The sequence below is a fragment of the Jatropha curcas genome, chromosome 8 (assembly GCF_041381405.1).
Source record: "Jatropha curcas cultivar XTBG-Jc1 chromosome 8, XTBG_Jcur_1.0, whole genome shotgun sequence".
Classification (NCBI taxonomy): Eukaryota; Viridiplantae; Streptophyta; class Magnoliopsida; order Malpighiales; family Euphorbiaceae; genus Jatropha; species Jatropha curcas.
The window spans coordinates 20,738,485-20,754,636 of record NC_143158.1 but is presented as its reverse complement, the minus strand read 5'-3'; the positions used below and the strand labels follow the sequence as shown (position 1 = coordinate 20,754,636).

Genomic DNA, 16,152 nt, shown 5'->3' with positions numbered 1-16,152 from the left:
AATATGTGAAAATGAATAGGGTGGTTTTCGTGACGAATAGGGTGGTTTTTGGATCAATACGAAAATGATTCATTAAATAACTGTGTCAAATATTTAAATATGAATATCATATGAAAATTAAATAAGTGAAACGAATACGACAAGTGTAACCTATTTAATTAAATGGGTCATAAATGAGTCAAAAAATTCAATCAAATTTAATTAAATGGATTGTATTCGTGTAACGCCCTAAAATTTTCGAATATTAAAATAGTATTATTTTATCGGGTCATGAATGGTGCTGCAGAGAGGGGGATAATATTTTATTTAGACTTAAGGAAGATATTGAGTATAATTAACTATGGATGGATAGTGATTTACCGGTCTATGAATAGTACCACCAGTTTGTGAATAGTACTATCGGTCAGGGAATCGGCATTATTTTGGCCCGGAAAAATTACTATCTATATTTTATATTTTATTTAATATTTTTGGAGTATGCATACATGATTTTTATGGGTAGAAAGTAAGTAATGAATATTTTTGGAGAATTTAGATAATTAGTGAATAGTGAATTATGGTGTTATATTAATTAAGGAAATTTGAGAAATTATTTTTATAGAGTAAATTTGAGAATTTTGTGGAGAAAAATAATATTTTGAAGGAATTTAATTGGAGAATATTTTTAGCCATTAGATGAGATTACTTTTTACTTAATCTTAGCCATCCAATTGTAGGAAAAGACCTAAATACCCTTTGATCACTTTATAAAGGTCAACTCCAATTATTGAGCAACATTTCTTCTTCTTCTTCTGCTTCTTCTTCTTCTTCATTTCAACGTCAACTTCCTCTTCTCCTTCTCTTTGTTTTTCTTCACTTCCTACTCACTAAATCCGCCAAATCTTTTCTATCCAACTTGATTTAAGTAATTAATCCTAGAGATTAAAGCTTGAGAAGTGATTTTTGGTGAATTATTTCAAGAAATTTGGATATTCTCTGCTTGAGCGAAAGGTTGGAGAAACCTTCTACCAAGGTGTAAGGCAAAACTAAGGCTTAGGAAACTTTAATCCAAGTGTGTTTTTAAGGTTAGTGTTCATAAACACACTTAACTTGTTTGATTTTTGATTTTGTGAGTTTATGCTACTTTGTGAAAATTTGGGAATTTGGTATGAAATGATTTGATTGTTGAACTTTGATTGTATAAATGTGTTCTTGGGTGATTTCTAAGCATGATTATTGATAGCCTCGCAAAGCGGGCAAATCTTGTTATGTTATTTCGATATAAATTGCATGAATGCATGATTGTTTTTGTACATTTTACGTTTGTTCGTGTTGTTTTGTTTTAAAGTGAATTGCAGGAACAAAGTTGGAGCAAAGACTTGTTCTATACAAAAATAGGGTCAAAACAAGTTAAAAAGATGGAAGAAATCTTTAATCCAGCCCTCGCGCCACGAAGCAAGTCTCAACAAAGAAAAATGCCCAATTCGCGAGCGCGACATTCACAAGCGCGAGCGCGACAATTAGAAAAGAGAGTCAGAAGATTTGCAAGAAAAACTCGCGAGCGCACCTTCCATCTGCACGGGCGCGAGCTGAAGTCGCGAGCGCGACATTCATATACGCGGGCGCGACAAGCAGATCTGAGTGTCAAAAGCAAATGGACCAGAAGACGCGAGCGCGCCTTTCATATGCGCGGGCGCGAGAAAGCACCTTTGAGAGTCAGAAGGTTTGCAAGACGCGAGCGCGCCTTTCATCTGCGCGGGCGCGAGAAGCACTCCTGAGAGTCAGAAGGATTGCCAGCAAAAGTCGCGAGCGCGATATTCATATACGCGGGCGCGAGAAAGAACTTTTGAGAGACAGAAGCACTTGGAGCCGAAGTCGCGAGCGCAATTTTCATATGCGCGAGCGCGAGTCAAGATTTCCAGAAGACGTAATTGATGCCTTTTCATCAGAAAAATCATATCTTTCCATGCACAGGTCGGGACTCTTCCCAAGAGAAGTCACCTCAAGCACCTCTTGGCCAACCAATCACTACCAAAACCACCATCGCTCTCCTCCTCTATAAATAGCAATCAAAGTGAAGAGACAGATATACAGAATTGATTCATATTTCAGAGTTAGATTGACAAAAATATTTAGATTGTATTAGGAGAAGTGTGTTAGTAGTACTTAGAGCAAGATTGACGAAAGTCATTTGTTATTGATTGTGCCAAGAACACCAATAAGTTCCTCGAGGTGTGACGCCCTCCAAGAGGCTTGAGTTTGATTACTTCTATCTTTCTCTTGTTTATTAGACTTGTTGTATGTTGGTCTTCATAATTCTTCTATACAAAGCAACAATTTTAATTGGTAGTATTCAATAAAAATTCCTTAAGTTATCTTTTGATCTTTGTTTAATCAAAGTTACTAGATTATATTCTCAGAAGGAAATAGTTTAGTAAAGATCAAAGAGATTTAATTCATTGAGTTGGATTTACATATGCATATGTTACTTATTCCTGTTGAAATTAAATCTGTCTTATTGAAATAATCAAAGAATAAGGATTAGGTTTAATATTTAACAAGATAGGGATTCTATTATATATAGAAATATATATAATAGATAGTATAATTCTATACTGAGAAGTTGAATTATATTATACCATATGTAATTAAGAGATTCTTTATTGAATATTACAAGCTTTTGCATAGAAAAGGAAAATCCTGTGTACAATTAATTAGTCTAAGTATTTTACTACACATTTGTCTTTATGATTAATTATTCTAAGTATTTTAATGCCTATTATTCTCTGAAGTTGAATAATCATTAGATCTAGAATAAATAAGAAATTCCTTAGAACTATTTTATATTTGTATTCCTGTAAACATATCAGTAAGAATAAAGTAGCAAGTGTACTCAACCCGTTCCTCGTGGGATCGATATTTTATTACTACGTTGTGATCCGTATACTTGCGGGAACTCAAAAGAGACGCAACAAGTTTTTGGCGCCGTTGCCGGGGAACGGTGTTTTGTCATTTAACGAAATATTCTTATATATGATTTACAGCTTGTTTTAATTAAGATACATACTTATAGTTGATTCAAAATTTTGCAGGAACACATCGGTTACATAACTCATATGCCAAGTACCAGATCTTCAAATAGTGAATTGGAGGATTATCAGCCTGAGATTGAACAATTCCTTTCACAACGAAAAAAGAAGAAGAAAAGAAGAAATTCAAGAATCATGGGTGATGGAAATCCGCCACAGAGGTTGATGGACTTTGTTACTCCAAGTTTAAATGGTTCACAAAAGGGAGTAGTACGTCCACCGGTGAATGCTAACCAGTTTGAGATTAAACCTGCTTTATTACAAATGCTTCAAAATAGTGTTTAGTTCTACGGATTGCCAAATGAGGATCCTAATTCGCATATAGCCAGTTTTCTCGAGATCTGTGATACATTCAAGGTGAATTCAGTACCAGCAGATGCTATCAAGCTACGTCTATTTCCTTTCACATTGAAAGACAAGGCAAAAGCTTGGTTAAATTCATTACCACCAAACTCTATCACTACATGGGAAGAATTAGCCCAAGCCTTCCTGTCTAAATACTTCCCACTAGCAAAAACCGCTAGGCTTATCAAAGAAATAACCTCATTTACCCAACATGAAAATGAATCCTTATATGAGGCATGGGATCGCTACAAAGAACTCCAACGAGTTTGCCCACACCATGGCCTTCCCCAAAATATATTGATTCAAACCTTCTACAATGGGGTAACACCATATACAAGGGGAACTATAGATGCTATGGCAAGAGGATCATTAATGAAGAAGACTACTAATGATGCAATTGAGTTACTAGAAGAAATGGCCAACAACAATAGCATATGGCCAACTGAAAGGGTTCAGGTAAGTCATTCTACTGTTAGTAATGAGTCTTCTTCTTCTTCAAAAAATTCAGCAAAGAAAGTGCATGAATTAGACCCCTTAACTATGATGCAAGCACAGATTTCTGCTTTGTCTTATAAAATTGATAACTTAAACATAAGTAAATCAACATCTCTTATTTGTGACAATTGCGGTCAAAATGGGCATGTGTCAAATGAATGTAATTATAAGCATCCAGTTATGGAGGAACAAGTGAATTATGTCCAAGGACAAGTTCGTGGTCCATATTCAAATACTTATAATGCTGAAAATCGTAATTATCATAACTCTTTTTGGAGAAATCATGATAATCAGGATAGAGGCAATCAGGGTAGTCAATATCAAGATAGACTGAGACAATTGACTAATAAAATTGATAAATTTCTGGAGGGATTTAACCAAAAGATGAGTAGTCAGGATGATAGCTTTAAATGGTTAGAATCAAAGTTTGATAAGTTATTCAAAAATCATTCATCATCTATACATAACTTGGAGGTACAAGTAGGGCAACTTGCAAGTGCTATTTCCTCACGTGAAGTGGGAAATCTTCCTTGTAACGCCCCATTTTTCTGTGTCTAAAATAGTAAGTTACCGGTCTGTGAATAGTATCATCGGTCCGGGAATAAATATTATTTTGGTCCGGAAAAATTACTATATATGTTTAATATTTTCTATAATATTTTTGGAGTATGTATACATTATTTTTATGGGTAGAAAGTAAGTAATAAATATTTTTAGAGAATTTAGAAAATTTGTGAATAGTTAATTAAGGTGTGATATTAAGTAAGGAAAATTAGAGGCAATATTTGTATGGAGTAAATTTGAAATGGTGTTATATTAATTAAGGAAATTAGATGAATTATTTTTATGGAGTAAAGTTGAGGATTTTATTGTGTTAAATAATATTTTGAAGGAATTTAATTGGGAGAATATTTGTAGCCATTAGATTAGATTGACTCAATCCTAGCCATCCAATGTTGAGAAAAGACTAAAATACCCTTGTGCTCAATAATTTGAGCAACCACTTTCTCTCCTTCTTCTTCTCTTTGGCGTTGGCTATCTCCTTCTTCTTCTTCTTCTCTTTGTTTTTCTTCAACTTCATCCTTAGCTAAATCCATCAAATTCAACCCATTTAACTTGATTTAAGGAATCAATCCTAGAGTTTAAAGCTTGAGAAGTGATTTGTGGTGATTATTTTCAAGAAACTTGGAAAGCCAAAGGCTTAGGAAACCTCTACCAAGGAGTAAAGGCAAAGTTGGAGCTTAGAATGCTTTAATCTAAGCTTGCTAAGGCTTGTTTTAAAGTAAGTGTTCATAAATCCTCCTACCTTGTTTAAATTTTTGATTTTGTGAAGTTTCTACTATTTTGTGAAAATTGGGAATTTTATATGAAATGATTTGATTATTGAATTTTGGTGGTATAAATGTGTTCTTGGGAGATTTCTAAGCATGTTTATATGTAGAATTGATGAGGAAAACATTTTCTTCTTCATCTTCCAAAAGTGGCAGAACCTATTGATGAAAAAGGCCTTAAGATTTCTTGTTCTCTTTGTTGGTTTATGCTCTTAAGATGATGTATGATGAGTATGAAATATGTGGTAGAAATCCCTACCTTGTATATGATTTAAGTATTATTTTTCGTTAAGGCTCATACTCATGCAGAATGAACATAAGCAGATTTGATCGTGGCCTATGTTAGCGCCACCCCCATCACATACTCGTGGCCTATGAAAGCACCACCCCCATCACACAATCGTGGCCTAGGAAAGCACCACCATGGCCTATGAAAGCACCACCCGCATCACACAATCGTGGCCTATGAAAGCACCACCGTGGCCTATGAAAGCACCACCCCCATCACACAAATAAGCGCGTCCGCCTATTTATAAGGGCTGATAACCCTAGCATATGATCATAGCTTCACAATAACAAAATCAATCTCATCATACCACGTTTCAATCATGCATAGTAGAGCCCAAATCAAAATCATTCTTGCACAAAAGCAATAATTCTTAATCAAAAACACTTCATTACTTAATACCCATCACTTCAAAATTTCTCAACTTACAACTTACACAAATTACCACATTCTTTTTAAGATAGTATATATATACAAAGCACTTACACCTTAAATACCCATTTCTTTGTTAAAACTCTAAACATATAAAAGTTATCAAATAATCATACTTATGTCATATATATAATAATTATGTAAGCTTTACTACACTAAGGTGGTACCAAGGGGAGGAATTTCCTTCTCCAATCACGCATGCTAACATAACTCTTATGCACAAAAGTATCCATTTCAACCCTCATCATGCATTATCTAAATCAATTCCACACCTTTCCAATTTATATCCATTTAATCATATCCACAACAACCCTTCTCACACTTATGTTTTATTTTTGTCAAATAAATTCTAAAACATACAAATAATCAAGAGCACTTCATCACACATGATTTATACATACTTTTATCCAAATAACCCTTTGATTTAGGACATAGAAAATTTCCAGCATTAATATCACCTTGACCTTTTCTGGGTTTTTAGGACATAACTTGAGTTATAGATTTCCAAATTAAGTGAAGTTTGATTCATTAGAAAGCTAAGACAAAATTCTACAAATGTTATCAAGGGACAACAGCCCAGATCAATCTGTAATATGGTGAAAAAAGGCTAGGAACACAGACCAATAGTCCAGACCTGATTCAGCAGCACTAATTCCAATGTTTATCCAATTCCTACTTATCCAAACACTCAAATCAAACCAATCCAAAACCAGAGAAGTCTCAAGACACAGGGAAACAACTCTCATGAAGAACTCAGAATATAATCTTATCATTATAGTGGTCAAAATGGGCACTCAATTCAGTGATGCATGTAGCCCGTCATAATAGAGTCAGTTTGGGTTTTTCAGCCATAAGTTGAACTATATATATCCAAATTGGACACAAGAGGATGGGTTGGAAAGCTAAGAAGTAGACCTATAACTTTCATGAAGGACTCAGACACAAAGGAAAACTCGAAAGGATCGAAAAATAGTCCTTAATCTCACTCAATAACATTTTTCCCAATTTCAGCTTACTTAAATCATATACAAGGTAGGGATTTCTACCACATATTTCATACTCATCATACATCATCTTAAGAGCATAAACCAACAAAGAGAACAAGAAATCTTAAGGCCTTTTTCATCAATAGGTTCTGCCACTTTTGGAAGATGAAGAAGAAAATGTTTTCCTCATCAATTCTACATATAAACATGCTTAGAAATCTCCCAAGAACACATTTATACCACCAAAATTCAATAATCAAATCATTTCATATAAAATTCCCAATTTTCACAAAATAGTAGAAACTTCACAAAATCAAAAATTTAAACAAGGTAGGAGGATTTATGAACACTTACTTTAAAACAAGCCTTAGCAAGCTTAGATTAAAGCATTCTAAGCTCCAACTTTGCCTTTACTCCTTGGTAGAGGTTTCCTAAGCCTTTGGCTTTCCAAGTTTCTTGAAAATAATCACCACAAATCACTTCTCAAGCTTTAAACTCTAGGATTGATTCCTTAAATCAAGTTAAATGGGTTGAATTTGATGGATTTAGCTAAGGATGAAGTTGAAGAAAAACAAAGAGAAGAAGAAGAAGAAGGAGATAGCCAACGCCAAAGAGAAGAAGAAGGAGAGAAAGTGGTTGCTCAAATTATTGAGCACAAGGGTATTTTAGTCTTTTCTCAACATTGGATGGCTAGGATTGAGTCAATCTAATCTAATGGCTACAAATATTCTCCCAATTAAATTCCTTCAAAATATTATTTAACACAATAAAATCCTCAACTTTACTCCATAAAAATAATTCATCTAATTTCCTTAATTAATATAACACCATTTCAAATTTACTCCATACAAATATTGCCTCTAATTTTCCTTACTTAATATCACACCTTAATTAACTATTCACAAATTTTCTAAATTCTCTAAAAATATTTATTACTTACTTTCTACCCATAAAAATAATGTATACATACTCCAAAAATATTATAGAAAATATTAAACATACATAGTAATTTTTCCGGACCAAAATAATATTTATTCCCGGACCGATGATACTATTCACAGACCGGTAACTTACTATTTTAGACACAGAAAAATGGGGCGTTACAGTTCTACCCCCCTTAAAGAATTTCGTCCTCGAAATTCACTTGAATTAAATGATTTTACGAAATTTGTGTTTTAAGTAAGTTGCCATCGCAATTTTGGTAAGTATGTGAATTATGAGCACCACTGAGTTTTATACTCAGCGCGTCGATTTTTATCACGCGTAGGTTGAAGATGTGGTTGCTACTTGAAGAGTAGAAGCATCTTATCAAAGCAGAAGTCACTAATTTGGTAGTAGTCGATTGAGATTTATGTACTTAAGAATTATGGCATGTATAATTATTACATTTTTTGGAGATTATGTTATTTGAATTATATGTAATAATAAATTATTTTGGTTTATATATTTGGAGATAAGCATAGGATTTAGTAAATGAGTAAATATGAAATATTTTAAGTCAGTTGATATGATTACTTCATTAAGACTTGATATCTATAATGAATGCAAGTAATTGATGAATCGAAAATACTATTGAGGATTTATTTAGTTATGAAAACATAAAAGTGTTGTTGTGTTATAATAATTATTTGGAGATGTTGGACATTTGGAGTTTCATTGGGAGTATTTTGTATTCACATGTTTGGCGAGCTCAGTTTTTAAAGGGATATTCTTACAGTATTTTTGTAGGATTGTTCCCAATGTATATATATTAAAAAAAAAAGATAAGAAAATGAAATGACATTTCTATTATAAAAAAAAAAATAATATACTCGTGAAACTTGTGAATACCCAATTACTTCTAATGTAAAATTTTAGTTTTATGATTTATATGTTAAGTTAAGACGGTGTCTCCGGCACCGAATGTGGCATCCGCCGTCGAGTCTCTCGGGATTGGGTGGCGGGTGTTACATTCCTAGTAACACAGAAAAGAATCCTAGGGAGAATGTAAGTGCCATTGCCTTGCGAAGTGGAAAAATAGTAGATAAAATAAATCCTTCGGGTACTGATATTAATGTTTTGAATAATGCAAATGTGGAGCCGGTTTGTAAACCGAGCATTGAGGAAAATAGTGCAGGATCAAGAGGACAAGAAAAAGGAAAGGACACGGAGAAGGACAACGTTAAAATTTATCAATCTAGGCCACCTTTTCCGCAAAGGCTCAAGAAGCAGGAGCAAGATAAGCAGTTCTTAAATTTTATTGATAAACTGAAAAATTTGCATATCAACATGTCACTTATGGAAGCTATCACACAAATTCCAAATTACGGTAAGTTCCTTAAAGAATTGATCTCAAAGAAACGTAGTTGGGAAGATGTGTCAACAGTCACTCTAACTGAGGATTGCAGTTCCATAATCTCAAGTAAGTTACCTACTAAACTCAAAGATCCAGGGAGTTTCACTATACCATGCAAATTAGGTAAAGTAGATTTTCCTAGATGTCTTTGTGATTTAGGAGCAAGTATTAATTTAATGCCTTTATCTCTTTTTAAGAAATTGGGATTAGAAGATGAAGTTAAGAGAACTAATATGGTTTTACAACTTGCTGACCAAACTATTAAAAGACCTTATGGTATCATTGAGGATGTGCTTGTTAAGGTTGATAAATTTATATTTCCAACTGATTTTGTCATACTTGACTTTGTTTATGATGAAAATTGTCCTCTTATTTTAGGAAGACCATTTATGAACACAGGGAGGGCATTAATTGATGTTTCAGAAGGAAAATTAGTCCTTAGGATAGGTGATGATGTCATTGAATTTCATATAGATAAAGCCATGAAATATCCTATGGATGAGGGGAATTGCATGAGAATTGATGTAGTTGATGTCTGCATACAAGAAATGTTTGCTTTGGAAGATAAGGAAAATTTTGAGGAAGAAAATGTCCATAATGAAGAAAAGGAGTTTATAAATTTAAGACCTGAAATGTTACTTAGGGAGCATGAGCCTTTACCACCATCAATTGAAGTTCCACCAACAGTAGATCTTAAAGAGTTACCGAATCATCTACGATATGCTTTCTTAGGTAAAGATCACACTCTTCCTATAATTATTTCTAACAAATTAACTATAGATCAAGAAAATGACTTGTTAAAAATTGTTAGAAATAGGATTAAGAGTATAGGATGGCAAATTTCTGATCTTAAGGGGATAAGTCCAAATCAAGTCATGCATTATATCAATCTTGATGGACATATACCTAAGGCAGAAAGACAAAGGAGACTTAATCCTAATATGAAAGAAGTAGTGAAGAAAGAAATTATCAAATTGCTAGATGCAGGAATAATATACCCTATTTCGGATAGCCAATGGGTTAGTCCAATCCAATGTGTGCCTAAAAAGGGAGGAATGACTGTAGTAAAAAATGAAGATGGTGAACTAATTCCTACTAGGACCACTACAGGTTGGAGGGTATGTATTGATTATAGAAAACTTAATTCAGCCACAAGAAAAGATCATTTTCCGTTACCATTCATAGATCAAATGTTAGAAAGAATTGCTGGTCATGCTTTCTATTATTTTCTCGATGGATATCCGGGATATTTTCAGATTTATATCTTTCCGAATGACCAAGAGAAGACCACATTTACTTGTCCATTTGGTACATTTGCATATAGGCGTATGCCTTTTGGATTATGCAATGCACCTGCAACATTTCAATGCTGCATGACCGCGATTTTTAATGATTACATAGAAGAAATTATGGATGTCTTTATGGATGACTTTTCTGTGTATGGTGATTCATTTGAAGATTGTTTGAAAAATCTAGATCTTGTATTGTCAAGATGTGAAAGTGCTAACTTGGTTTTGAATTGGGAGAAATGCCACTTTATGGTTGATAAGGGTATTGTTTTAGGGCACAAAATAAGTAAGGAAGGAATCCAGACAAATAGGGCAAAGATAGAAGCCATAGAAAAGTTACCTCCTCCCACTACGGTTAAAGGTATAAGATCTTTTCTAGGCCATGCAGGATTTTATAGAAGATTTATAAAAATTTTTTTTATCATTGCTAAGCCTCTAACTAACTTACTTGTTAAAGATGCATCTTTTGATTTTTCTCCAGAATGTTTGGAAGCTTTTAAAACTTTAAAGAAGGCATTAGTAAGTGCACCTATTATAGCAAAACCCAATTGGGGATTACCATTTGAAATAATGTGTGATGCTAGTGATGTTGCTGTTGGTTGTGTATTGGGCCAAAGACATGAGAAAAAGTTGCATGTGATATACTATGCTAGCCATGTTCTAACTAGTACTCAAATGAATTATACAACTACTGAGAAGGAAATGTTGGCTGTAGTATATGCATGTGATAAATTCAGATCATACTTGTTAGGAGCCAAAGTCATAATCTATACTGATCATTCTGCATTAAAATACCTGTTTGCTAAAAAAGATGCAAAACCACGTCTTATTCGATGGGTATTATTATTACAAGAATTTGACATTGAAATTAGAGATAAAAAGGGTTTTGAAAATTTAGTTGCTGATCATTTATCACGTCTGGAAAATGAAGAAGGACCAATAGGAGAAACTACAATTATAAATGAAAGTTTTCCAGATGAGAATTTGATGTTAGTACAACATGTTCACACACCTTGGTATGCTGACATTGCAAATTTTCTAGCTTCTAACATCATACCTCCAGATATGACTTATGCACAAAAGAAGAAGTTCTATGCAGATGCTAAAAATTTCTTATGGGACGAACCATTCTTGTTCAAGATATGTATGGACGGTATGATTAGAAGGTGTGTAGGGGAAACAGAAATACAAGATATACTTATGCATTGTCACTCTAGTCCATATGGAGGGCATCATGGAGCAAATAGAACTGCTTCAAAGGTTTTGGAAAGTGGCTTTTATTGGCCCACTCTATTCCACGATGCTCGTATATTTGTCTCTCATTGTGACAGGTGTCAACGGGTTGGCAACATAAGTCGAAAAGATGAAATGCCTTTATCCAACATACTCGAGGTAGAGATATTCGATGTATGGGGAATCGACTTCATGGGACCATTCCCTATTTCACAAGGTAACAGTTATATCTTAGTAGCTGTTGACTACGTTTCCAAGTGGGTGGAAGCACAAGCTTGTGTCACAAACAATGCAAATACAGTGGTAAAATTCTTAAAAGCATTATTTACCAGATTTGGGGTTCCCAGAGCAATCATAAGTGATGGAGGTACGCACTTTTTAAATAGATCATTTGAAAGTCTTTTGAGGAAATATGGAGTACATCACAAGGTATCTACTCCGTATCATCCACAAACTAGCGGTCAAGTGGAAATCTCCAACCGTGAGCTTAAGTGGATTTTGGAAAAAACAGTCAATTCATCACGTAAGGATTGGTCACTTAAACTCGATGATGCACTTTGGGCGTATAGAACAGCATTTAAGACACCAATTGGGATGTCTCCATATCGTTTAATCTATGGTAAGGCATGTCACCTACCCCTAGAATTGGAATACAAAGCATATTGGGCAATAAAGTCTTTGAATTTTGATTTAAGCAAGGCTGGTTACAAAAGGAAACTTCAGTTGAATGAACTTGATGAGATCAGATTATTAGCATATGAAAATGCCAAGTTATATAAGGAAAGAACTAAGAAATGGCATGATAATCAAATTCGAATCAAATCATTTAAAGAAGGAGACCAGGTGTTATTATTTAATTCAAGATTACGCCTATTTCCTGGAAAATTGAAGTCCAGATGGAGTGGACCATTTGAAGTAATCAAAGTTATGGAACATGGAGCATTAGAATTGAAGAATCTATCTAATGGTTCCACATTTATGGTCAATGGACAACGGTGTAAGCTTTATTTGGGTAATAGGATTGATGATCCACCACAGGTAACATTTTTGAATCAAAATAGGTATGTATAATATCAATAACTAAATAATATACTTTGTTTATTATAACTTATTATTTTATTTATTTTGTATTACCTTCATATATATATATATATAAAAAAAAAAATCGGAAACTCATCAAAAGTGAAGTATGCAAGTAATTTATTTTGCAGGAAACCAAAATTCGCGAGCGCGAATAAATGACGCGCGATTGCGAATGTTGCAAAAAAGAGACAGAAGCGTTTTAAAACAAAACTCGCGATCGCGACATTACTCTGCGCGAGCGCGACTACTCCACAAAAGAAGTCAGAAGCTTCCGGATCAAAATCGCGATCGCGACATATATCTGCTCGAGCGCGAATTTTTGCAAAATAAGTCAGAAGCACAAAGATTCAATCTCGCGATCGCGATAATACTAAGCACGAGCGCGATTAGGGCACAACAGAGGACAGAGGCAAGGCGAGAACCATTCGCGAGCGCGAATTTTCGGATGCGATCGCGACTCCAGAAAAATTCCTGGCGCGATTCCACAAATTTTTGGCGCAACTTCCTAACGGTCAGAAATTCTCAACTGCCCTCTCACATTCCAATCAATTCTTCTCCTTCCCAAGGCATTCAAACCTGCGAAAAACTGTAAGTACCCTTTCAAATCCAATCAAAACTCTTCCTTTTCAACTTCCCCATTAACTACTCAACCCTATCCTTCCCCCAATTCATCTATATAAGAAATTCAAGTCCCTTCTTTACAAACCCCCAAACTCTGTCACTACAAAACCAATTCCCAGCAACCCTCTTTTCTACATATCTTGAGCAACAAATAACTCCATCCACACTCACACCATGCCATTTAAGCAAAAGGCTAGGAAGAACAAGGAAGGATCTTCCTCCTCTGCACCAGCACGAAAGGATTTGGCCACCAGATATAAGGCTCCTTTCCCCATATATACTATAGCAGAAGGAGAACGCTACACACGCCTAGCCAAGTGCACTTTCACAGGTATGTATCTTCTTGACCCAACCTTTTTACAAAATACTGGTATTTTAGAGAAAGTACAGGAATATTTGAAAACTCTAAATTTTGAAAAATTTAGTCAATTACAAATTCCTGAAAATGCTAAATTAAGTTGAGAGTTACTAACTACTATTGATTGAGTGGATGAAGATCAAATGACCATCAAATTTAGAGTGGATGGAGAAGAATTAACTGTGGGATATGATCAAATGCATGAATGGTTAGGATTTCCCAACAGATTATGTCCTCCTAAACCGAAAGAATGGAATGCATCTTCCGTTTGGGAAAAACTAACAGGGCAATCAACTTTTACCCCACGAAATTCTAGAAATAAATGGATAAAAGATGAGAGTATTTTATATCTGCAGAAGTATTTGTGTTATGCCTTGTTTGGACGGGTGGAAGCATCCAAAGTCCAAACAAGAGACTTGTTTATTTTGGACTGTATTTTGCAGGGAAAACGAGTGGACGTTGCAGGAATAATACTCGATACAATATACAACGCCTCTCGTCATCAAGGCAAAGTTACTTTAGGAGTGGGTAGTCTGGCGCCTATCTTGGCACATATTGCTCGGATGCCTATTCCACCTTATCAGCCCCAGCCTACAGACACTTTTCAATATATGGATGGCGCATTCTTGAAAAGGGCAGGTTTAGTTGAAGAAGTAAAAACTGGCAGTACAGTTAACTATCGTTGGAAGCCATGGGAAACAAGAATCGGGCAAAGCGATCGTACTGACGGCACCTCTGAGGCACAAATGCAAAGACAGCGGAAGGGCAAAGCACCGGTCACATCATCTTCTCATGCGGAAGAAGAAGAAGATGAAGTTTCCAGGTGGAAACAAGTGTTGAGTAAAGTGGAAGCTTTACAGCAATCACAGGAAACCTTGCAAATTACTGTTCTTGACATGGGACAAAAACTGCATACAATCCAGAAAAACCACGAACGGATGGAGCGGAAGTGGATGAAATATTTCCACCATCAACACATCGAGTTCACTCCATCGCCTCCAGGTTCTCCGGAGGCCTAAGGTTTTTCTGTTTCCCTTTAAGTTTTTCTTTCTATTTTTAGTATTTGTTTGTGTGTTTATGCATGTGTTGTGTTTTATTTGCATTTCCCCTCACACAATGAGGACATTGTGTCTTTTAAGTGTGGGGGAGACTTCCATTTTCATTATCTCAATTAATTTTTCATTTTCATTTCATTTTATATATAAGTATGACAAGTTTATAATATAAAAAAAAAAAGAGTGTGACAATTAAAAAAGTCAACTTCTTTGCCTTAGTTTAATGTTTTAGTCTCTACATGTTGATTTGTTTGTATTTTGCTTATTGAAATAGAAGTCTTGAATAATATACCATGATTAAAGAGAATGAATGCTTATATGAACTTAAGTATTAATATATTACATATGACATTTTAAACTTTTCATGTAGCATATTTTAATCTTTAGTTAATTATCTAGACATTATCTTTTTAGAGAAGCTTGATTCCTAACTTGAATGAAGAATAGGAAGAAATTAAAAACTTGTATGTTTCAAGTCAATAAAGGATGAAGGTATGTTCAAGAGAGAAAAATATACGATAGAGGGAATAACGGAAAATCCGTTCCAAAATGAAGTGGTATGGAGCATAAAATGCAACCACTTATCATTAACATTCCCACATGCCTTGAATAAAAATAAGAGCAAAAGAAAAATGATAGCAAAAGAAAAAAATTGTGGTATGGAGCATAAAATGCAACCACAAAAGAAAAAGAAAAAGAAAAGAAAAAAATAAAGAAATGAAGTGGTATGGAGCATAAAATGCAACCACTTAGTGAGATGTAAATAAAACTACCTAAAAATGCCTTGAGATAAGAAACAATACATGTATGCTATCTAAAGTACTTCCTATTCTTTGCATTCTAGGGATGGAGGATTGCCTATCTCATTTCTTAAAATGGCTAGATTTCTTATACTTTAGATTTTTTATTTTGCTATTTTGAAATTTTTACATGTCATATTCATTTTCACTACTTGGTTCATAAAATGCATAAATCTCTTATCTTTGGTAGATTACTTAAGAAGTCTAAATCAACGAATAAAAACAAACATGATCAACATGAAGTTCAAGGAAGAAGGATAAATATTTTGCTTAGAGACAAGCAAAGAGCTAAGTGTGGGGGAATTGATAGCCTCGCAAAGCGGGCAAATCTTGTTATGTTATTTCGATATAAATTGCATGAATGCATGATTGTTTTTGTACATTTTACGTTTGTTCGTGTTGTTTTGTTTTAAAGTGAATTGCAGGAACAAAGTT

General features: G+C 34.4%; 1 protein-coding gene, 1 long non-coding RNA gene and 1 other non-coding gene across 3 annotated transcripts; 2 read left to right on the top strand and 1 right to left on the bottom strand.

The window, feature by feature from the left end:
- Nucleotides 1–3,590: 3,590 nt before the first annotated feature.
- Nucleotides 3,591–3,697, bottom strand: LOC149494314 (small nucleolar RNA R71). The gene has a single exon (XR_016322365.1). It is a non-coding gene; the product is annotated as a small nucleolar RNA R71 (small nucleolar RNA).
- A 1,016-nt stretch (nucleotides 3,698–4,713) lies between these two features.
- On the top strand, nucleotides 4,714–8,385 carry LOC149494313 (uncharacterized). The gene is made up of 2 exons (XR_016322226.1): nucleotides 4,714–5,190; nucleotides 8,211–8,385. It is a non-coding gene; the product is annotated as an uncharacterized LOC149494313 (long non-coding RNA).
- Nucleotides 8,386–9,211: 826 nt separating this feature from the next.
- LOC149494312 (uncharacterized) lies at nucleotides 9,212–14,881 on the top strand. Its single transcript, XM_089725460.1, has 9 exons — nucleotides 9,212–9,641; nucleotides 9,807–10,010; nucleotides 10,110–10,388; nucleotides 10,737–10,928; nucleotides 11,049–11,291; nucleotides 11,610–11,733; nucleotides 11,899–12,424; nucleotides 12,692–12,838; nucleotides 14,306–14,881. The coding sequence occupies exons 1-9, from the start codon at nucleotides 9,212–9,214 to the stop codon at nucleotides 14,879–14,881; spliced, it is 2,721 nt and encodes a 906-aa protein (XP_089581586.1).
- The last annotated feature ends 1,271 nt before the right edge of the window (nucleotides 14,882–16,152 follow it).

Coding starts and splice junctions, on each gene's coding strand:
- LOC149494312 (XM_089725460.1), top strand. CDS start 9,212: ATGTCACTTATGGAAGCTATCACACAAATTCCAAATTACGGTAAGTTC. Junction 9,642..9,806: donor CTTTGTTTATGATGAAAATT/GTCCTCTTATTT, acceptor GAATTGATGTAG/TTGATGTCTGCATACAAGAA. Junction 11,292..11,609: donor GTTGGCTGTAGTATATGCAT/GTGATAAATTCA, acceptor CAAATTTTCTAG/CTTCTAACATCATACCTCCA.